Source organism: Podarcis filfolensis (genome assembly GCF_964270895.1).
Source record: "Podarcis filfolensis genome assembly, chromosome: 1".
Classification (NCBI taxonomy): domain Eukaryota; kingdom Metazoa; phylum Chordata; class Lepidosauria; order Squamata; family Lacertidae; genus Podarcis; species Podarcis filfolensis.
In genome coordinates, this window is record NC_139604.1 from 30,652,336 (window position 1) to 30,677,357 (window position 25,022).

Here is a 25,022-nt window from a genome sequence, read left to right on the forward strand (position 1 = left end):
AAAGAGGGTTACAACAGTCCCCTTTAACCCAACTTGTCATTTTTAACCATAGTCTGATTCCTTGATTAACATTTGTAAATGGCTGTTGAAGTTAGCAAGATTTATTTTAATCTGCACATTCACTGGGAAAAATAATTAACCATCTTTTCACTTGGCAGGTGTTTTGATTGTGTAATAGACAGGTGTTGATTATACTTATATGAATTGTAAGATCTGTTTCTTAGTGCAATTGTATGTCCTACAAGAAAATGTTCTCTATTTTCATGACCCCTGTGTAAACTGAATGCTTGCCATGTCATATTGGGTTGGATTTTAATTTTTTAAAATAAAGATTAAAGGCACGATCCATCTAAAGTTGTGCTTTTATGTCCTGTTCACTTAAATTCAAGAGATTTACTTGGATGATAAACTATCCCATTGAAATCTGTAGGATTTAAAAGTATTTAACTTTGCCTGGATTGTACCCTTTCTTATACAAAACAGACCCATGTTTCATGAAATTATACAAGTGACCTTGACAGCATGAAATCTCTTTAGGAGACAAAACTCCCATCCAATTTGACAGCATGGACCATTTGAGCTGCAAATGATTCTAACATTAGATTTGATGTTCTAGCTATCCAAGAGGTCTGTAGAGATCTGAATATCAAGCAGTTCAAGGAAGGAGGCACTATGGGCAGGTGCTCATAGTTTCGATCTGATAGAAATGCCCTACATTCACATAATCTTGGAAGGTAACAAAACTGGTATCCATTGCAGTTCTCTAAACATGATTTTAATCAACTGGGACCTGCAACAAAATGTTATATTGCAAAATTATCCTGTTCAGGGTCCCCCCCCCCAGCCAATCGTTCATTCTTTCTCCTTCCAGTTTGTTAATTACTTTTTAATAAACATATATTCTCCTTTCTTAGTGTTTTATCCCCTAATGACTTTTTCTGCCTTTGCAAAACTGTGGCTTCCCACAGAGCCTGTTGATACCACCCTCTGGTTAGTGGATGGTGCTGTTATGGCTACATAAGGATCCACACTTGGATGATGAGTTTCCTATTAAGATGTAAGATTAGTATTGCAGCAAATGGTGTTTTTATCCACAGAAACAATTCCCAGAATCCACAAATTCTCTTGGGACCAAAATCAAATCCATGTTCTGCCAGTCTACTGCCTTCAGTTTTGTTTTTAAGGCCAGAAGTGATAGGAGAAATAAGTTTGAAACAAACAAACAAAGAAAAAACCCTAGCCTTCTCTTTTACACAGCTTTTACACAGGGGGCATTTCCAGTGGAAGGGGAAATGGCAAGGAACAATGCCGTGCTATCAGTCAAATATTTATGTAGGCAGGGGATAGACGGTCACCCTCATTTTTCCCCCCAGCTGTCCTGCTTGGTAGGTTGAAAAACAAAGCAAGGAGTGGGGAGAGTCAAAGATGCTGGGAGAGAAAGACAAATACTAGCACAACAGAAGAACAGGCAACTGGCTGTGGCTTTGCTAAATAAGGAAAAGAAGCATGAATTTTCAAATGCCTGAATTGCAGAGCATAACAATCATTCCTTTCTGGGGGTAGGTGTGTTAGCTGTTGCAGCCCGGAAAAGAAAATATGAAGACTCTTGTAGCACCTTGAAGACTAACAAATTTATTACAGCATAATGTTCTGTGGATCTGAGTTTCCTTCAAATGAAATGGCAGGTACCGGTATATGTATTCATTGGTGTAGACTCCACCGCAGAGGAAAAATAATTGTAAAAGGTAGTGTTTGGTGGCAATGAAATGGGGGGAAAGCATAACTCTTTGTTTCTTGCTTAACTGTTTCTTGAGGAAGCAGTAGAGATCCCATCATTAAACATGGATTACTTTATAAGGCCTTGTCAGGAAGAGGAAAACATCACTGTTAAGGGAAGGGAAGACAGTGTTCCGGTGACACTATAAAATGGATTGATAAGGACATCCTTGTCTGGCTTCAAGTTTACAATGACTACAACATTGCAGATTTAGACAGTGCACACATTACTGTTAACACCGGCTCCCACTGCTGGTGTTTGAAGCCGAGTACGCGTGATGTTAGCCACAATCCATTTGTATCTTGTAGATTCCTAAGAAATACTGCTGATTGATATGTTTCCCCACAAACCAGCTTCCATCCAATTTGAAAACATAAGATGCAGTTAAGGTTGGGTGTGTACATTTAAAGCAGCTGTGTAAAAGATGCTTTCACTGAATAGGGGTTTGGGGATGCAAACTCCGGCCCTCCAGATGTTTGGGACTAACAGGACCAGTGGTCAGGGATGATGGGAATTGTAGTCCCAAACATCTGGAGGGCTGGAGTTTGCCTATGCCTGCCCTATTGCAAGCATAGAGAAACAGGTGATGTGAATCAGGTGAAAACATCCCTGACTCTCCCTGGCGGATACAGCAGCATAAAAATGTGTCTTGAAATGCAATAAGACACTTCCCCCTCTCTCGCTCTCTCACACATATACATACACATGCACAAAGCACCTTACTATGTTTTAAGCCAGTGATGTGTACATAGCCTACAATTCAGCTGAAATTATATTAAGTGGTAAAAGGGATTGTGTTTGGTTTTGACTACCTGACATTGAATTTTGGCAGGTTTTACAGGAAGCATATCTGCTTTTTTATATTAAATACTATAACATTTTCTTCTTCAGAAAGAGTGAAAGATATTCTGACCTTGCAAAGTCTAACCCCTTCTAATTCTAAACATGCTTCATGCCCTCCACATATTTCTCTATGAAGTTCCATGGAACTCGTTCAGACATAGCACTATACATCTGCTGACCTTTGTAAATGCCAGCCATAGAGACATGCTGTTCTAATGCTGTGAGTGTGAAGATCATGGTGAGGATGTGGGGGATGGATCATTGTTGCTACTTAACAAGAATCCTTAATAAAGCACATCTGAATACATGAGTGAAAGCATTCTGCATACACTACTATACTACATTTCACCAGGAGAAAACTGGTTGGTATTATACATTGATTATAGCAAAAATCAAACAAAATTTACAGATGGCCCATAGAAGTAAAAGACCTGGAAATCAACCATTAAAACTGTACATACATACATACATGCATACATTGCTGCACAAGCAAAGGAACCCATCTTTTCAATTACCGGTATATGCTTGCTTCTGCTTATCAACAAAAACAAAGTTGCTGTTTGTCGAATTAGTAATCAATACCATAAACTAGGCACCAGATATTGGGACTTATTTTCCTCATAAATATGAAAAATCAACAAGCAGTGAGCTAAATCAGGTATTCCACCCCCATATAATACAACCACAAAACTTCAAATTAAATACAATATTTAAGTGTCCTGCCAAAACTGCAGAGGGCAGCTGCTGAAGACATAAACCTGGCCAGTTATCCAAGCTCTGATAGCATTGCATTTGAGCTACTGAAAAGTGTTGTACGTACATGGGGCTGCCTTGAGTGAGTGGATATTATATATAGTACAAAAGGCATCGGAGAACATATTGAAAATGTATCTCATCAGTCTTAAAACAGCTGATTTTGACATTCACATTACAGTCCTATAGCATCCTTACTCAGCAGCAATCTCATTGAGTTCAGTATGTCTTTCTTCCATGAAAAGGGATATAGGACTGCAGCCTCAAAATTTATAAGACTTGGAGTGAGACCTAAATTTCTTATGGAAGCCTTTATTCAATATGAGCATCCCACATAAGATTTTCCTCAAATGTCTCTTTCTGAGTTCCACTATTCTCTGAGACCAGGCAGGTAGTGATCAGAGAGGGCCTTTCCAGTGGTGGCACCTCACTGTGAAATTTTCTTCTCGGGGAGTTTTGCCTAGTGTCAAGTCATGTTTTGTTCGCATAAGCATTTGCACTCACCTCTGAACACTGGAAACAGAAGCCCTCATTTTTCAGTTGCATTTATTACTATTGCTATTATTATTTATTGTGTTGATATACTGCCCTCCATCTGAAGATTTCCTTCCTGCATTTTAATGCTTTGTTATGTATATGATGTATTTCATAGAATCACAGAGTTGGAAGGGAGCCTGAGGAGCATCCAGTCCAACTGCTTGCAATGCAGGAACATGCAGCTGTCCCTTACAGGGATCAAACCTGCAACCTTGGCTTTATCAGCACCATGTTCTATGTTTCCATATATATCGCTGAACACCGCCTCAAGGGTTGAAGTTGATCACAACTTAGAAATGTTGTTAATAGCAGTAATAAATATGAAGCACATTCTGAATCATCATATTTGTAATTTTTCTCCAAAGACTCCGGAAGTCAGATTCTGTACATCAAAGTTAAGGTGTAATGGGAGCTTGTTCTCATGTAAGTGTGCATAGGACTGCAGCCTAAATGTGCCTGCATTTCCCTGCCTCTTTAGTTGTGGTACCAAAAATGTTGATGATGTGTCAGTCCAGGCTTCTCTGTTGTTGAGAAGAAGAACGCTATTAAATCCTATGTTAATTTTTAAGACGACCCAGAAACATTTGTTTCTATGCTGCGTGACATACTTCATTATGAATTGCTCTTTCCTTTACTCTTCCCAAGTGACAACTGCTGTTACTATAACAGGTGATTATTAGGTGAAGAGGATCAACCCTGAAACAAGGAATTGCACAGAGAAGCTAACTCAGCATGAGTTCTGGAAGCCAGAAATGGGAAGAACTGGAAAACTGAATGGGAGAAACAAGCTGCCAAGAGTCAAGGACAGAATTATGAACAACCTCTGCTCCTATCATGCTTGTACTACTTTTACTGCATTTTATATATATACTTAATGGTACAATGTCAGATGTAGTCTAGATAGACACAAATGTATCCAGGAGCAACTTAAATGAGGGTAGAAAGTCAACTATGTTACAGAATGGAGACTATGACACCCTTCAATTCCTCCAGAATTTCGCTTGGGAAATGAGCTGCAAGAATGAGCATTATATAACCCACCGAAACGGGGTTTTTTTGGGGGGGTCCCTCCTGCTCTGTGATGCCTTTGTTGATAATGTACAGTCGAGGCACCCCTGTGTGTGTGTTCCTGAAAAACCAAACTAAAACAAAACCAAACAAAATAAACTTTCAAAAAAACAGTCAAGTGGCCCCTAGCAGCGCAGGGAACGTGCTCTGCAAGGAACAATGCGAGGCTCGTTCAATTCTCCAAAAATGGCCCGGGGAGGCAGCTGAGCATCTATAGCGAGCAGCCAGGAATCCCAGGAGGCAGGTGCTCCGATCCTCTCCTTTCTTTGAGTTCTCGCTTTCCAACGTCCATCAGCCGGAGAGCACCGGGCGCCAACGCTGCCGTGCCCCTTCGAAGCAACCCGGAGTGGGTCGGCTCCCGCCGCTTGCTGGCCCGGCTGCCTCTCGGAGCTCCCCTCACGACGACCGGCTGGACGCTACTCCGGAGCGCTCGCCGCGCGCGCTTCCCCCAAGTCAGTAGTACTGGAAGCCCGTCCCACCCTCGGCGGGATTAAGCACCGCCCACCTTGCCCTCCCCGCGCGCCTCTCTTCTACTCGCCTCTTCTCTTCCACCCCCACCCTCTCTCTCTTTCACCCCGGCCCTTTCCTTCCCACCCCTTGGCATTGCCACACAGCGGGCACGACACCCTCGGCTTTCCAGTCAGCGACACACACACACACACACACACACCCCACTTCGCGCGCCCGCGCGCAGGACTCTTTCCAACCGGCCGGGCGCTGGTGGTGGTAGCGCCGTCTGTTCCCTGGTCGTGCCTGGGCTGCTGAGGCGAGCGAGCGAGCGAGCGAGAGAGAGAGAGAGGCGACTCCCGGCCCTCGCGCGCGCGCGCGCCCCCTCCCCCTCGCGCATACACACACACGCGCGCGCGAGTGTGAGGGAGAAGAAGAGAGCGCTCTGGTGTCGTCCTCGGTGCCCTCTGCAGCCTCTTTCTTGCCGCCGCCGCCGCCGCCGCTGACGCCTTTCAGGACAGCAGGAGGAGGAAGGTCTGGGCTCAGCCGAGGAAGGAGGAGCCCCGCAGCTACCGCCGCCAGGAAGAAAGAAGCCGAGCCAGGGACATTTGGAGGGAGAGCGGGAGAGCGCGCGCGCAAGGGAGAGCGAGAGAGCGAGCCTCTCCCCCCCCTCCCGCGCCTTCCTTTCTCCGTCTCCTTCTTTTTCCTCTCTCCCCCCCCCCACTTCCCCTCCCCTTGTCAAGTGCCCTCCCTCATCCCTGCGCTGCGGGCTCCCTTATTCCAGCTTCATGGGCAAAGTGTGGAAACAGCAGATGTACCCCCAGTACACCACCTACTACTACCCCCAGTATCTGCAGGCTAAGGTACGGTACTGCCGCCGGGCTGCTGCTCTCCCTCTCTCCTCCGCCTTCTTCTTCTTCTTCTTCTTCTTCTTCTTCTTCTTCTTCTTCTTCTTCTTCTTCTTCTTCTTTTTCCCTTGCCAGGGAAGGGCACAGGGGGGCGGCAGGGCAGGGCTGGGCTGCAGTTTTGCAGGCTTGCTAACTATAGCCGGGAAGGAGGAGGGAGGGAGGGAGGGGGTGCTCTGGGGGAAGGGGGAGGGGGAAGGCTCTTGGGGATGGCATCAGGTTACAGTCACACACACACATGCACACATACAGGAAAGAGCCTGCAGCCCCTTTCCTGGCTCTGCCTCTCCTCTGCTCCCTCTCAGGATATATATATATATATTTGCGTGTGTTTGGGAGAGAAAGAAAGAAATGAGTGTCAGGCTTTCCCCTCTGAAGCTGGCTGGGTCACTGAACTGCAAGAGCTGCCTCTCTGTGCCCATCTCTTGCCTTGCTGCCATCTCCCAGGCTTCCTTCCTTTCTCATGTCTATCAGCCACTCTTGACCCTTCTCCTCCTCTGTTTTCTCCTTGTCTTCAGCTGTCTTCTCTCTCCCCTCCTCTTCACCCCTCCCCTTTTCCTCACGCTGCCTTGCTTCATCCAGAGAACATTCCTTCTTCTTTTCTTTTTCTTTTCTTTTCTTTTCTGCCTCCTTCTGAGATGTATCCTCAGCTGACAACGCTCTTTTCTCCCCTTCCACAATGCTAAATGGAGATCAGTGCGGAGATGGGCATTTCGCTGCCCCTGGGCTTTGGGGCTTCCCTTGGGGATTTAAGTGAAGCCTTCCCCATTTCCGCTCCTTCCATCTCTGTTCTGTGCAGTAACAAAATGGGATCAAGTTTAGCCAGCCCTCATCCACATTCTGTTGCCTTTCCCCCTTGTTATAAGTGCATTGTAACTTGCAACTGACCTTAAAGATACTTTCAAGTCTGGAAACAGCTGGATTGCAACAGAAAACCCTTTTTAAAATGACAGTGATGGTGTGCATTTGAAAGTTTGCTTTCAGAAATTTAAAATGTTAGCCAGACTGTTAAAAATGAAATCAGTTGTCAGTAGCTGTGGTTTACATTTTAATGAAGCTCAGATTTAACTCTCATTTATCTCTCATCACTGGATGATGAGAGTCAGAGGAATCTCTTTCAGTGAAAGTACAGCACTCGAAGCTAGTTTGATTGCAGATGGATTTGTTGTTTGCTGTTTTGTTTTGTTTTTCTGTTCAAGTGCATTTGACATCTCTTGTTATGCTCATGTCTGTGACTATGGATGCCTGTGGAATCCCTAAGGCCAGTCGGTACATCATGCTGCAAACTGGCAAATTCAGGGCTGGTTGCATCAACTGTCTGGAATATTTGGCATCCCAAATGTTCTCCAGCTACCAGCATTGCACACAATACACAAATTGTATCATATGTGAACTTTGACAATCATTATACAGTAATGGTTTTCTAGCTAACGGACCATCCAAAATGCAACCGTCCAAAATGTGATGAATGTGAAAATTCAGTTGTGAACATTGACAGTCTCAGACAAATTGTCTTAAAACTTACATATAGGCAGGTGAATGTTGACAATCACTGAAATAGGACTGTTAGCACCTACTAATTGTGTGTGTGTGTCTATTTACATATGTTCTCAGACATTCATTAAATTAATCTGAGACTGCTAGTGTTCACATGGGTATCCCCAAAGTCCACAAATCTTAGCATTTATACAAACTAGAAGAGTTCACATGCTAGTTATCGAAATAGTATCTTGCTTCTCTTAGAGGGAAGCCACCTAAGCCTGTAAATTATAAAATGGAGCAGTGACCAGGCTGTGGCTAGTAGGCAGGAGTGCTGAGCCTATGATAAGAGGGAATGGGAAGGAACTCGCACTTCTCCTAGCAGCTATATTGGGAACCCTTGGCCTCCTGCTTTGAGAAACATGGATCTGTGAACTCTCTCTGCCTTGGTGTCTTTGGTAGCAGCAGTTTGAGCTTGGCAAATTCTTATCTGTTAGCAATCACATTATTTCACATCAAGTTGCTACAGATTAGCTGCACCTCAAGTTGTTGTTGTTGTCTTACTAAATGTATCAGCACTTTTGGATATTTTGAATTGAAACCATAGTAGGCATTGGAATATGGTTGGTGCTTAGAAGCTCTGTGTCGACTCAGGTTTAAGCCAATGCATGCATATGAAACAACAGAATCATTTATTACCAAGTGTTATGGTTTATGACTGAAGTGCACCCTTCATTATTTCAGTAATGCAGAGTAGAAGCCTAAAGGGTTTGGTGTGTTTTTCTTTTCTGTTTTACTTTTCTGCACATAACAATATGAATAATAAATGAATGAGCTCAGGTGGGGAAAGCACACTTTTGCACGGGAATATTTGCCTGAGCTATTTTTGTATGTTATTAATAATAGAGAAACAAAGCACACAATATTTTAATATAGCTAATGCAGTACCTCTTGCCTTTTTTGCCCTGTAAATAATTGAAGGGAGAGATAAACTGTAATAAGCTTGCACTTGTAATTAGGATATCATCTAGAGAAAAGCTCAAGAACCATCTTCTGAAAGTATGCTTCCTGTATAAAGTATTTAATATTGATTTATTCTATAGTCAGTGAGTTCTTCAAAACATGTATTGCAGTTACTCCTATGAAATTATGGTCTGAAATCACATTAGTCTTTGTTTCATAAGGGAAGCTCACACGTCAATTTGACCTACATATATGAACTGCTAGATTTGATGATTATATCCAAATTTCCTGATTTAGTGACATCCTGCTCTTTGTTTTCTTTTTTCTTTTTTTTCTTTTTTAAGGGGAGAGGGAGAAAATAAAAACAAATTATAGATGGTTCCAATTGAAAAAGGGCAGACAGCTACTTTGTATAATTCAGTGGAATAAGTAAGCCATTTCTTGTCTCTACATAAATCTGGCCTGGACATGTGGGCAAATTGTTTCCATACACAAAAGCTCATTTGCCCTGTAATTTAGCTTAAAAGCGCACACTCACCCAAAGAGGTTTAAATACTCCAGTAGTTCAAGTGGCTTCAGGTTTTGTTACACGGCAGCAATAGAAGTGCTCCACAGGTTTTATATAGCACATTTAGAAATAATGTGATATAATAGGATTTTTCTTTAAAGCAGATTTAAATAAAAATTACACAGCCATCAAAAGAAGTGAATTGACAAGCTACTGGAATTAGTTTAAAGATCCCCATCTTTAAGCTAGCAAAAATATTCATTATAAACCAAAAAAAAAAAAAAACCCAACCCAAATGGGGTTGTAAGGTCAAATATCCCTATATGATATTTTAATGACTGTGAATGAATTCATCAGATTCAAAATGCATGAAGCAATTTAAACGACCCAATCTTCATTTTTAATGTGTTCATTGCAGTTAGTCATGAAACATTCTCATTATTTCTGCAATATAGTCATACGATGAAAGCACAGAGTAGTGTAAGTAGCTGTGATTCCATCTCTTTTCCCTACTCCACATTTAGATGGTAAATTTTGTGGATCAAGGACACAATGACTCTTCTCAAAATAGAAAGAGCTATCATGTATAGAATAGATTTTGAATAAGAATTCTCCTCTGTCTGTTGCTATAAATAGAGACAATTTATTTTGTAATAAGTTTTTGGGTAGATTTCATAGGTGATCATTCAGCCGAAGTTAAACTCTTTTAAGTACTACATATTTCCAGGGGAAAACACTTATATCTGTATCACTGTATCACTTAGCTTTGGCTGGACCCTGCTCATACTATTTATATTCCTGCAAAATAAATGATCTGGTTTTACAATGGAGACATGATTAGCAGGTGATAACTTCAACGTTAAGGCTGTGTCCACATTCATATAAAACAGAGGCCATTTTAACACGCATATTTGCACAGCTGACCTGCTCTACTAAGCAAAAGTTGTAATACAATGCAAGTGCAGAAATATTAATGATGAATACTATAGGTTCTCCTTGCATTTTGTTGAATTCAGAACTTCATGACAGTGGCTAAACCATCTGGAATGCAGGCAAATACAATAGCTTTTTACCTAGTCGTAAGAAAGTATTGACCATGTTTCTTAATATAGCCTCTCCTGGGTGAAAGTATTACAAAATGTTGCTGTGTGGTTTATGAAACTTTAATTTTGCCCTTATTTCCAGATCATGAATGGTACATAAACAAACTCTACTGGTTATGCTATAACATTTTGCTTTGAGAACACTTTAAATATAGTTGTTTATTCCTGTTAATACTGTGAAGTACCTGATACTTGGAATAAGGAGGCGCATTCAAACACAGTAACTTAAATACCAACACTCTTCTTCTTTAGTGTGCTTGCTTGGTGGTATAATAAACTTCGGAACAGCAGGACTGAATTTTGTTCTGGAATTCCTATAAGAATGCTCTTGTAGCATTTGTATGATATGTGGAAAATTTGTGAGTTTGATGCTAGATCTATATTAAGATTTTCCAAGGAAAATCCACAATTCATTTTAGCTGTAATTTAGTGGCTGGAAGCCTGACTGTATACCATAAATATTATTTGAATATGTTCCAACTGCACATGTGCATAGTATTTAAGTATTACAAAAATGGATATGGCCCTGTGATAACAGATTGTAAAGATAACACAATGTACTTTTCTCTCATGGTCATTATTGTGGGTGTAGGAGTGAAATAGCAGCTATGTCAAGATATCTTATACAGTGGTACCTCAGGTTACATACGCTTCAGGTTATAGACTCCGCTAACCCAAAAATAGTGCTTCAGGTTAAGAACTTTGCTTCAGGATGAGAACAGAAATTGTGCTCTGGCGGTGCGGTGGCAGCAGGAGGCCCCATTAGCTAAAGTGGTGCTTCAGGTTAAGAACAGTTTCAGGTTAAGAATGGACCTCCAGAACGAATTAAGTACTTAACCTGAGGTACCACTGTATACCAGAATGAATAACAGTGGTTGACCAACCTTTGTATATCGACAGCCTAAGCTGTACTCTGTACAGTGGCCTGAAAAAATAAGTGAATGAAACAAATAAATAAATAAACCAAATCCTCTTGTGGGACCATGCAATCTTGGTTGATGGTCCGTCCACCAAGAGAATGGTATTCAACCTGTTCTGGAAGGGGTTGCTGTCTTCCTAAAACACCAGGTTCACAGTTTTCAAGGACTTTCAAATCCCATTGAATAAGTGAATAAATCATATGCTCTACCTCCATTTAACGCATGTATATTTAGTTGTTTAACACTGATGAAACTAATAGGCCTGAAAACAGAAGTCTGCTTTCTTAAAATGTTCTCCAAAACACTTCCTAAAATCTGAGACGTTTTCAAAGTGTCAGCATATGCAACGAAATATCTACTAGGTTATCATCTATCATTTCCATAGCAAGCTGGCTTTGCTTATCCACAGTTCCCATAGTAGCATAATATCCACTTTTCCATGATAAGAACTGCAAAAACCTAATTAGTGTCATGCAACAAGGGAATTCACAGGCACACATTGATGGCAGTGTTCTCCAATGGCTCACTGTGTAAAGCACAGAGTTAGAAAGCAGCAGGTGGAATTGCCCCACTTTTCATTTGCATACCTGCATATCTTTCTATACTATGCTTCAATATTGGTTTCAAGGCAACTTTAGAAATACACGATAAATGATGCAGGATAAAAAAAAAGTAAAGAGAACAATTTCTAAGGTTAAGCAACATTTTGAACAAGGTGCTTCCTGTGAGTTAACAATGTTTAGGGAGCTGGTGTGTATATATTTCAAAAGGTGTATATATTTCAATTTATGTGTAGAATCCCACATCTACCTTATTCTTTAAAAGGGTAAGAAAACTGGCTTAGGATAAATGCCCTTTAAAAAAAAAAGGTTCCTTTTTGTTATTTTCTGTCTCTAAATTTATTTATTAATTCTGTTAAAGAGAATTTAAACTCTGGACTCCAATTGCAGCCACGACACTCAGGGTGATTTACAACACCATAAAAACATTCTGAAGATGTAGTTCTAGTGGTCCTCCCCACCCGCCCTTAGCTTAATAACAAAACAAAATTGTGAAACAAAGGTGTTGTGCGAATGCAGCTTTTTTTAAGCTGGCTGTTGCATACTGTAAAATGAATATAGGATATAAAATATACCCTGCCTTTGGCCAGCCGAAACATAAAACTGGAGCTTCCCACACAACTGTCAGATTTGAAGTAACTAGACTACTAAGTTTTAGCCAAACTCTTTGGTTCTGGGAAGTGTTAGAATGATAGGATTTCACAACAATGATGCCTAGTTCAGCACAACTTATCTGCATGGTATCTGTTTTCTCCTGTAGGGTGAATCAAACTTTAAGGCTAATCATGGTTTATTGTGAACGAGCAGCTTGCTAGTGCACACTGCTAAATCGCTCCCACTTTGCTTATAACATTTGCGCTAGTGGAGGAGCAAACCCAGAAGACTTAGCTTCCCATTATATCTAAACCAGGAAGAGTGATATGTTGCTCTCTAGCAAGCCATGATCAGTAGCTGACCTTAAGTCATGGTTTGTTGTTGGCTAGCTGGTCATATGTGAATATTATTTGGTGATTCCAAACAAATGTTGATTGTTATATCATATTAGTATGCAAAATCCATGTATCATTTTTTCTTAAGTCATTTTGGGGGGAAATTAAGAACTGCTAGGACATATTTATCTAATGATATATAAACAAAAAATGTCGATACAGGCCCAGATACAAGAGCCAGAAAACATATACATTGTAAGAGATTCAAGAAATTTATCATCCAGGACTGAATGGTTGAAAACAGCACTTCACCACTGTTTCTCCAGAAACTTGGAATAAATTGAAATGATGCAGCTAAAGGAGCCAACGGCAACCTACACTACTGCAAACTCTTAAAATGGTCACATTTTTAACTTGACATAGGCCATATTCACACCATTTCCCCGAAAGAACTTTAGTAATGACTGTTTTAACCATTGTCCTTCATAGACTTAATTCTGTCCCCCCAAAGTAAATATTCTTCCTCATGGATAGAAATATTGTCTCCTCGTTGAAAAAAATTAAAATGCTGTAAAAGGCAAACCCCACTGGTAATATTACTCTGTTGCAGTGCAGGGAAACTTACACATTTTCTTCACACATAGCATTTGTAGCGTGTAGGCATTTGAATTTGAAGAATGACATGAGGAATAGATTACTGACCCCTTCAGTACCACAGAACAAATCCTGATAGAAATGTCAGGAGAGCTGACCATGGATCTTGTGTGTCTTTTCTCGTTTGGTCCCCTAATATATCTTTTGTTATTCCTGTGATAAGTTTGAGAAAACAGGCATTGATTGTTCTTGGGTTATTCTTTTATTTTAAATGAGACATTCAGTTCTATGTGAGCTCTCTTGATTTCATGTTGTTTTGGAGCTGCTCTATCCTCTATCATACGTCTTATGGAGCTGTGAAGAGTGTTGTATCCATGATCTGAACCTGCATGTACAGCTTTTTGCTCCCTCTGGATGAGTTTCCTCTCCATGGTATGATGACTACACACTGGGGACCTTACTGCAGCCTACCCCAAACTTGTTCCCCTCAATATGTTTTGGACTACAATTCCCATCAGTCCCAGCTAGTGATAATTTCAAAGCAACCACACAGAGATCAGGCTTGAGTACAACTAGCCTGCACACCAGTTCCATCCATCTTCTCACGCAGTTTCTATAATTCTGTCAATAATTATTATTATTATTATTATTATTATTATTATTATTATTATTAGGGCGTTCCGCAGGGACTAAATGGTAGCCAGTGCAGTCAGACCAGGATCAGTGTAATATGTTCAAACCATCTTGCTCCAGTGAACAACCTGGCCATTGAATTCTGCACTAGGTGAAGTTTCCGAACCATCTTCAGAGGCCAAGAGGTTATGTATAACTTATTGCAGTAATCTAACCTTGAGGTTATCAGAGCATAGACAACAGTAGTTAGGCTATTCCTGTCCAGATAGGGTGCATAGCTAGGCCACCAGCTGAAGCTGATGGAAGGCACTCCAGGCCACTGAGGCCACATGAACTTTGAGTGACAGCAAAGGATCCAGTAGTACTCCCAAGCTATGAACCTGCTCCTTCAGAGGAAGTGTAACTGCATCAAGAGCAAGTGAACTCCCACCCATCCAGTCTAGGGAACCATCCACTAATAGTGTCTCAGTCTTATCTGGATTGAGTTTCAGTTTGTTGGCTCTCATCCAATCCATCACCGAGGGAAGACACTGGTCCAGCACTTCCACTGCCTCACCTGCATATGTAAAGGAGAAATAGAGCTGCGTGTCATCAGCATGCTGCTGACCACGTAATCCAGACCACTGGATAACCCCACCCAGTGGTTTCATGTAGATGTTAAACAACATAGGGGATAGGATTGAGCCCTGTGGAACCCCACATTGGAGGTTCCATGGAGCTGAAAAGCATTCCCCAAGCAACACCCTCTGGGAATGACCATCCAAGTAGGACTGGAACCACTGCAAAGCAGTGCCACCCACCCCTAGTTCAGACAGTTGCTCCAGAAGGATAGCATGGTCAATGGTATCGAAAGCCACTGAGAGGTCAAGGAGAATTAATGGGGGCATGTTTCCCTTGTTTCTCTCTCAACAGAGGTCATTATATAGGGCAACCAAAGCAGTTTATGTGCCAAAACCGGGCCAAAACCCTGATTGAAATGGATCCAGAAAATCAGTTTCTTCGAAGAGTAACTGGATCTGGTCTGCAGCCACTCTCTTCAGAACTTTGCTCAGGAAAGGGGGATTAGCAACTGGCTGGTAGTTAGTTAGGTTTTCCGAATCTAGTGAAGGTTTCTTAAGGAGTGGTTTTACCACTGCCTCCTTCAAACAGGCAAGAGCCACCCCCTCTCATAAAGAGTAACTGATCACCTCCGTGGTTAAATAGTGGTTAAATAGACTAACTTATGAACCTGGAATTCCCCAGGTTGAATCTCATCTCTGCCATGAACTTATTAAGTGATCTTGGGCAAGCCTAAGCATCTCCCTAAGCATCCATTTCCCCACCTGCAATATGGGAGTTGCTGTTGACCTCCATTGTAAGGATTACAACTAGATAATGCATGTGAGGTGCTCTGAGCCTGGGTTTGTCTACATGTGAACCTACACTTCATAGAACTACATCTTCCTTCAGGGCATATGATTAGACCTTGTTGGCTGTAGGCCTTTGGCCTGAGAAAGATGTGAATGGCTGTCAGCATAAAAATATTAATACTTGTATAACACTTTCAAGTGGCACCGCATGCACTCACTTGGGTTATAGATGTTTCTGCAGCACTCAAGGAAACTACATGACCAGAACATAATCATAACTCAAGAAGAGCAAACAAGAAAATGAACACCTGCTTCTTTGGAGGGCTGGAAGACAATGACTGCAATGCATACTTGATATGGGAGTCAGGAATGACTGCAGGGAGGGACACAGAAATGAACAAATACCAGTATACAAGTATAGCTGGACACAAATCTTTGTGACAGTGGAAGAGAATCTCAGCTTTACCTTTCAAAAAGATGTTTTGGTTAGCTAGAAGACCAGCCGAATTTCTGTGTTTTGAAACCTCTTATTCTTCCAAAAGTGGGTGAAATGTGCACAGACACAGGGACCTTTCAGAGGTTTCGTAGATAGAGTGAACCATTCCAGATGTGCTATGAGAATTGGTCCATATGGACTTCCGGAGGCGGCGCGACCGGTAATGGCTGCCTTCTCCGAGTAAGGAGAAGGGAGCTCCGCTGTAAACGGGTCGTCCGCTACGGCGAAGCGGAGACCCATTCAGGAAAACCACAGGTGGCAGAAGCCTGTGGTCTCGGGACCCGGCGGGCGCCAGAAGCAGCCCCCAAAACGTTGAAGGGACCCCGTAAGGGGCTCCGGATCGCGGAGGGGGTAGCGGCGCTGTGGGTCGTTGCGCAAACAGCGAAGTGAAGCCGCATTGCTGTTGCCGGTCAGCGCTGTCCTTTCTTCCTGCAACTTTTCTGAACTTTGGAAACTACAACCCGTGAGTAAATTTGGACATTGAAAACTTTCTGAAACTTTTGTCAACTTTCTGAAACTTTTTGAGAACTTTATGAAACTTTTAAAACTTTTTTAAAAAGTTGAAATCTGGCTGAAAACGGAGTGAGGATAAGCAGGAAGCCCATCTCCCGCTATACTGAACTTTAAGCAAAGAGCAGGAGGAGTGGAGACAAAAAGTTATGCGTTAACTAAATGCTGGCACCCTGTTAAAGCAGTTTTCTGAGTGAAAGACTTTGAGCTATTGACTTTTGCTGGTCATATTCGGGGTGCACTGATATCCTTCTTCTGTGGCACCAGTGGATTATAAAATAAATAAGAATCTCTGGTGCTGGAGCTGCCTGGATGAGCACCAGTTTGCAACTTTGGATACATTGAATTCAGGTTTTGAAACATTCTGAGTTGGAACTGGATACTTTGAAACTATTGCAGTCAAGGCACTGTAAGAAACACTGTTTTGCTTTAAGTTTTACTCTGCTAAAAATAATACATTGTGGAGGCGATAGACATGGATTTAAATTTATAAGTTTAACTTGGATTTGATCTTTTCCCTGAAGACGTATTAAGCTCCCTCTAGAGGATTTTGGACTTACAGCAGTGACTTTGTTTTACTTTCCCTTTCCCGGCCTCTGTTTGACTATTGCATCTGGGACTCTGCTTTCTCATGGGAACAACTTGGATTGACCTTGGATTACAGATAACTTTGGAATGAGTGGCGCAAGGAGAAGAGGAAGGACTAAACAAACAACTCTAACTTTATCTGCAGCCTCACAGCGTAGATCTTCTGTGCCGGCCTTGCCTTCCACTTTGCCTCCAGACATAGAGGCGGCCTCCCTAATACAGGCAGGGGAGGGTGAGACAGAGGAGCTGCACCTGGGAGATATGGCTTCAGGGACAAGTAGCTCTGTCTTGGAGAAAATTTTGGAGAAACTGGAGGCTCTGGACAAGAAGGCTGATTTGCATACAGCTAAAATTGAACAGAACACAGAAAGCTTGAATAAGCTGACTGGACAAGTTGCACAGAATGCCCAGTCTATTGGAGAATTAAAGGAGGCTGTAGGTGAAAATCGTAAACTGGCTGAAGATACTAGTCAAAGATTGGAAGAACTTGAGAAAGAAGTAAGACCACTCAGCAAACAAGTTGGAGAACATCAGATTTACTTTTTGATGACAGAACTGCGAAACAGGGAGACCAACTTGAGGATACGGTCAATACCAGAGGTGGAAGAAGATAATTTTATTGAATTTCTAACTAAGGAATTTGCCAAGTTTTGGAAGTTAGAGGAAAAAGACTTTAAAATTGTATCTGCTTTCAGGCTTGGCAGAGTCAGAAGGACAGAGAAGCCCAGAGATTGTTTGATAACACTGAGATCAAAGGAGGAAAGGGACAAGATTTTGGGCCTGCACTACGAAAAGTCACTAGACATTTTGGGCAAGAGAATTGAAATCTACAAGGACATTCCTAAGCAGTTGCTGGACCTTAGATCTAACTACACGGAATTGGCAAGACTGTTGAGAAGCAACGCAATTATCTTCAGGTGGGAGTTTCCACAAGGATTATCCTTTACCTACAGAGGGAGAAAGATCAAAATCAAAACAGTGGAAGATAGAGACAAGTTTTTGGGAGCACACGGAGAAGACCTCCACAAAGGACTTGGATTGCCAGCGCCAGAACTTCCAGGGGAGCCCGCCCCCTCGGATCCTCAAGGACCGGAGAACAAGGTACCACCCCAGAAAGAATAACCAGACCTATCCAGGATGTCTCTGCAGCTTTTGAGTTGGAACATAAATGGCTGTAACAGTCCCGAAAAAAGGTCTAAAATTTTTCATATTTTAAAAAAGGAACAATTGGACATTATATGCTTACAAGAAACACATGTGATTAGGCTCCATAGAAAGGTGTTAATAAATAAAAGGCTTGGTCAAGAATTTATATCATCGGATACAGTTAAAAAGAGAGGTGTAGTGATCTATGCAAAAGAGAGCCTTTCACCAAAATTTCTCTTTAAAGATGAAAGTGGAAGAATCCTCGCAATAGAAGTACAGTATCAAGGAGAAAAAATTTTGATATTAGGAATTTATGCTCCAAATGAAGGAAAATCGGATTTTTATAAGAAGTTGCACGAGATCATGCTGGATTATCTGGATTATAACAACGTCATCATGATGGGGGACATGAACGGGGTCGTATCAACAAATATGGATAAGTCACAGAACCAGAACATTACTAAAGAGGGAAGACTACCTAAGACCTTTTTTGAAATGACTGACAATATGGACTGGGTTGACATCTGGAGAGTTAGAAACCCCCTGGGAAGAGAAGGAACATTCTTTTCTGAAGCTCAACTGACTTGGACACGAATCGACCAAATATGGATAACTAGAAGTCTGGCACCTAAGGTGAGGAAGGTGGAAATCTGCCCCAAAACATGCTCCGACCATAACGCCTTGAGAATGGATATGACATTGATCCCAATCGGCTCCTTTAGATGGAAGATGAATGATGGCCTGTTTAGAGATCAAAGAATTGTAAAGAAGGCCCAAAAAACCTTAAAGGACTATTTTGAGATTAATTTGAACACTACGGTGGAAAAAAGAACTATCTGGGATGCAAGTAAAGCTGTGATGAGAGGGTTCTTGATTCAACAGAATTCCTTAAAGAAAAGACTGCAAAATGAAAAGAAAGATAAAATTCTGGAAAGTATCAAAGAGTTGGAGAAGAAGTTAAGATCTAACCCGAAGTCCCAACCGATTCTGAGAGAAATCAAACTTTATCAGGCGCAATATTCCAAGCTGATAAATCAGGAAATAGAATGGAAGATTAAAACAATGAAACAAAAAACTTTTGAATCGGCAAATAAATGTGGGAAACTGCTAGCTTGGCAGTTGAAAAGGAGACAAAGATTAAATACAGTAACAAACTTAGAGGTTGAAGGAAGGAACATTCAGAACCCGGGAGAGATTAGAAAGTGCTTCCAGAGGTATTTTAAAAAGTTATATACTCAAGGGCCACAAGATGAAATAGAGATTACACAATTTTTGGAGAGAAATGGATTAGCAAAGCTGTCAGAAGAAAATAGAACAATTTTAAATGGCAAAATAACACGACAAGAGATTGAACAGGCCATCCTGAGTCTGAAACAGGGCAAATCACCAGGGCCAGATGGACTGACCTCTAACTACTATAAGACATTGAAGGATTATTTGATACAACCTTTGTTGGAGGTCAGTAATGAAATAATGGAGGGGAAGAAGGCGCCTGAATCGTGGAAAGAAGCATTTATCACATTGATTCCAAAGTCAGAAACTGAAAAGACACAACTCAAGAATTACCGTCCCATCTCCCTTTTAAATGTGGATTACAAAATATTTGCAGATGTTTTGGCACGAAGATTTAAGAAAGTTTTAAGTGAGATAATCCATAAAGACCAGGCAGGCTTTCTCCCGGGCAGACATATGTTTACTAACACAAGGAACATCATAGACATATTGGAACTTTTACAAACAAACATAAACACTAAAGCAGTTTTAATTTTTATAGACGCGGAGAAAGCCTTTGACAACATTTCTTGGAAATTTATGAAGGGGAATTTAAAAGAAATGGGAGTGGGACGGGGGTTTGAGAACGGGATTGAGGCAATATATTCAGAACAAAAGGCTAAACTGATAGTTAACAATGTGGTTACAGAAGAGTTTAAAATTGAAAAAGGTACACGACAAGGCTGCCCGATTTCCCCATTACTGTTTATTTCGGTTCTGGAAGTGCTCCTGAATATGATTAGGGGGGACCGGTTGGTGGAAGGGATTCAGGTCGGAGCGAAACAATATAAACTTAAAGCTTTTGCAGATGACCTAGTTCTGACATTACAGGAGCCGGAGTCTAGTTTGAAAAGAGTACTACAACTGATTCAAAACTTTGGTCGAGTGGCAGGATTTAAGTTAAATAAGCAAAAAACTAAAGTTTTGGGGAAAAACATGACAGATATTGAGTTGGAACAGCTTCAGAAAGAGACAGAACTAAATGTGGTTAAAAAAGTTAAATACCTAGGGGTAAACATAACAGCAAAAAATCTGAGTTTATTTAAAGATAATTATGAAAAATGTTGGTCAGAGATTAAGAGAGACTTGGATAGTTGGTCAAGACTAAAACTTTCTTTGTTAGGCCGAATAGCTGCCATCAAGATGAATGTATTGCCAAAAATGTTATTTTTGTTTCAGACACTGCAGATTGTAGACAAGACAGAGTGCTTCCGGAAGTGGCAGAAAGATATTTCTAAATTTGTCTGGCAGGGCAAAAAGCCCAGAATCAAATTTAAAATATTAACAGATGCGAAAGAAAGAGGGGGCTTTGCCCTGCCAGATTTAAAGTTGTATTATGAAGCTGCAGCTTTCTGCTGGTTAAAAGATTGGTTACTTCTTGAAGATACGGATGTCTTGGATTTGGAAGGTTTTAATAATGCGTTTGGATGGCATGCATATTTATGGTATGATAAAGCTAAGATAAATAAGGCCTTCAAGAACCATATTGTCAGAAAATCAGTTTTTAATGTCTGGACAAAATATAAAGACTTACTGGAGAATAAAACTCCGAGGTGGCTGTCACCCCTGGAGGCTAAGGCTCGGAAAAGAGCCAATATGGAGGCCAACTGGCCAAAATATTGGGAGATAATAGAAAAGGATGGTGACAACTGGAAATTGCAGAGTTTAGAAAAGATGAGAGACAAAGTGCGAGACTGGTTACACTATGCTCAGATTAAAGAAGTGTTTAAAAATGACAAAAAGCTAGGATTCCAAGTGGAAAAGTCAAAGTTAGAAACTGAACTGTTAGAACCTAAGACTAAGGTACTTTCAAGAATGTATAACTTGCTGCTGAAATGGAACACACATGACGAAATGGTAAAATCAACAATGATAAAATGGGCGCAGGATATTGGGTATAATATTATGTTTGAAGATTGGGAAAGGTTGTGGACCTCTGGGCTGAACTTCACTGCATGTAATGCGTTGAAGGAAAATGTGATGAAAATGATGTATAGATGGTACATGACCCCTGTTAAACTGGCTAAAATATACCATTCGTCTGATAGCAAATGTTGGAAATGTAAGGAAAATGAAGGAACATTTTTTCACCTCTGGTGGACCTGCCCTAGAGTGAAGGCCTTTTGGGAGAAGATATATAATGAATTAAAAAAGGTGTTTAAATACACCTTTACTAAGAAATCAGAGGCCTTTCTCCTGGGTATTGTCGGCCAGAGTGTGTTAAAAGAGGACAGAACATTCTTTTTGTACGCAACAACAGCAGCAAGAATATTAATTGCCAAGAATTGGAAAACTCAGGAGCTACCCACTGTGGAAGAATGGCAGATGCAACTGATGGACTATATGCAATTAGCCGAGATGACCGGCAGAATTCGAGACCAGGGAGAAGAAAGGATGGAAGAAGACTGGAGGAAATTTAAGATTTATTTACAAAAATATTGTAATTTGGCTGAGTGCTGAATTGGATGCCAGTGCAGACAATTGTCTACCATTAAATTAGATTTAAGGCTGAATTATATGTCAAACCAAATTAAGATTATTAATTAAGATGAGTTAAATGATAATTTGTTTGAAATTAATTTAATAATGATGTAAGTGTATGCGGGAGGTGTGGGGGAGTCCCATGTAACAATTGAGAGATGTTAAATGGACAATGATAAGTGCTTATCTAATATATGCTTTATTTGAAAACTTTAATAAATATATTATAAAAAAAAAAAAAAAAGAGAATTGGTCCATATGTGGAGAGCAGTCTCTATCAAATTCTTTGCTCAGAATTGATGGTTTCATTTCTATTTATTTCCTGTAGTTTATATTTAGGATTTCCTTGTTTGTTTCTGCTACCTCAGAACGTGAAGGCACAAGAGTCAAAATGCTACAGAAATATTCGTAAAATGTAGGTCTTTTTAAAAGGTGGGGAAAGGTTTGGAAGTAACTCACTTTGTCTGTTTTAACAAATCTATCTATGACAACATGTCATTGTCATGCTACAATGTACTACAGTTTGCCAGCTATAAGATGTGCCTCTTATGGAAGAACTGTCTGTTGTTGTGAGGTCTTGATGTCTTACTTTCTAAAATTTAGTATTTTTTTGCATATATGAAGCACTGTTAAACAAATAAAAAAAGATAGGTTAACAACAATTTAATGACCTCCTAATTTCAAAAATGAGGTGATATACAATGGGGTGGTATCCAATTGAATTTTTGCACTAGTACAAGGATTAACACTAGCTCAAGGATATTTTACACACACACACACACCCCTTTCCTGCCTCTATGTGCACCCCACAGAACCCCCCAAATTGGTTCTGGAGGGTAGATGAGAAATCCCAGAACAAATTGAGTGTGTGTGTGGAGGACTGATGTGGTAGATTGTTTCATTGCATCAGGAGAAATCCTTGCACTGATGGAACAATCTGCTTAGGGCTACACTGAGTACAACCGCAGTTCCCATTTATGGTATATATTGACTTTGTGAACTTTTTTCTTCTATTACCCTCTCAATTTTTGTTGGGTTGTCTTGTAGTGTTTTAGCAAATATTGTGAGCTGCCTTGAAGGTTTTTAAATGGTTTTATTACTTTAAATCAGGAACACCCCATCCTCTAAATGTAGAGAAAAAGTAAGCTCCATGCAACTGAACGGGACTTGGGATGGTTAGGATCGTGCTATAAGGCTGGAAGCCTATGTTCTGAGTATGTTGGCTAGATAGCTGTATGTCTGGGTCTTGATGTTACATCACCATTAGCAGGCTGCAAGCACAGCAGGAGCACTAAATTGATATGGCCATTGGTTATTATTCTAGAATTATATTTTTATTTTTCTGTTTTTTTATCTGTCTATCATCTATCTATCTATCTATCTATCTATCTATCATCTATCTATCCAAGAGATTTCTGGCCCTCTAGTCACAATGATTCAAGGCAGGAAATCTTATGGGAAATTTTCCAGGGCTTCGTTTTCGTGTAGAACATTCTTTTCGTTTCATAATTTCATTAGTTGCTATGAATCAATTCCAACCGCAAGTACAGTAATACACAAATTTGGCAAAGTTTTCAGCTTTGTTTTCTAAATACAAGTAAAATAAACCTGCTAAATTAGATCACTCTGTAGGCTGTGGACTCTAATCTAGAGTCTGGGGCCTATTTCATCTCACCACGGAATATACTTGCTCTGTCTGCTGCATAGTGTCTTGAGAAGTACTTCATGCCTAAATATAAGGGTAGAGGGAGACATGCTCCTTCAGCTACTTAGGTCTCATGTTGTTTTGGGCTTTCTAAGTCAATAGCAGTACCTTCAATGCAGTCAAGACATTTATAGGCACCCAACGGTGTTATACGATCCCAGCTACTGCCCCAGGCAACATCCTCACAGCTGTATTTTACATTAATTTTAGCATCCTTACAATTTTCAAAAGCAGCCTAAAGTGTATTACAGTAATACAGAGAGCAGATAACCTAGTAAACCAAGACCTACTGCTCTGGTAATCTCTGTTTAGGAATGCCATAGCTGGTGACTCAACCAGACCTGGACAAAGGTAACCTGTGCCACTGAAGCCACTTGAGCCTCCAGTGACAGAGTTGAATCAAGGAGTACCACCAGAATATGTACGTGTTCTTTCAGGAGGAGTGTGTCACCATCCAGAACAGGCTGTCTACCTGACAATCACTCACCTACATGTCTTCCCTCTAGAGTTTCATATTTAGTTTACTAGCCTTCATTCAGCCCATCCCTGCCTCTAAGTACTAGTTTAGCACCTGTAAAACAGGGACCTTTTCTGTTTTAAAACCAATGCTGTTTTTAAAAGATCTATGAAAATCAAGGATAACACAACAGAATAAGGATAACTATTACTGTATCTACAGGACTGACTGTTCCAATATTGCTCCTAATTTCTTATAGCAGTGCAGATCAAAAAGGGTCCCAAGCTTGCCACAGTTTTTTAAAAAATGTTCTTTTCATGCCCCTACAGTACTGTATACCTAATCTTCATGGGTGGGAGTGGGACTATGAATCTCCTTTGTGTGGTTCTAATGCACAATGGAACAGCTCATCTGCCAGCGACCTTCCACACAGTCTTTGAAGCATACTGCCTTAAAGTATGCTGCTGCTGCTGCTGTTTTTATTGTTTAGTGAGAACAAATTTGGTTTATACTTGCCAAATAGGTCTGTCACTATCTAGTGCTGGAGTTTGTCACCTGATTCTGCCAAGGTGAAGTGTCTCCTTGCCCTAGAGAGAAAGAAAGAAAGAAAGAAAGAAAGAAAGAAAGAAAGAAAGAAGCATCATAGCTAGTACACACAAAGTCAACACTCCATCTGTGTCTGTCATGTCTTCTGTTTAAAAACAAGGAAGCTGAAGCAGGGTTTAAAATAATAAATAAATGAAACTTCGGAAGAGTGGCACAGAATGAAAAACCTGTATTTAGGGATATTTTAAACTTAAATAATGGAAAACACAATTTAGTGAATATGTAAATGAAAACGAAAACAGAAGGGTTCTAAAAGTGTACTAATATTGCTTCTCTATAACTATATATTGGGTGGGAATGCAATCCCAAGGAGCTAGGGATCATACCTTTCTAGTTTGATTAAACAGATGATCAGTAAACAGTTACCTAGCACAGCAACAGTATGTTTCTGGA

The 25,022-nt window shown here is 40.7% G+C and overlaps 1 protein-coding gene across 2 annotated transcripts in view; it reads left to right on the top strand.

The window, feature by feature from the left end:
- The first annotated feature begins 321 nt into the window (after positions 1–321).
- Positions 322–25,022, top strand: part of RBMS1 (RNA binding motif single stranded interacting protein 1) — a 128,462-nt gene continuing 103,761 nt past the window's right edge. For both annotated transcript variants that reach the window (XM_083579542.1, XM_083579543.1), the window contains exon 1: positions 322–6,288. In XM_083579542.1, the coding sequence (XP_083435668.1) occupies positions 6,214–6,288 (75 nt within the window). In that variant the 5' untranslated portion in view covers positions 322–6,213. The remainder of the gene's footprint in view (positions 6,289–25,022) is intronic.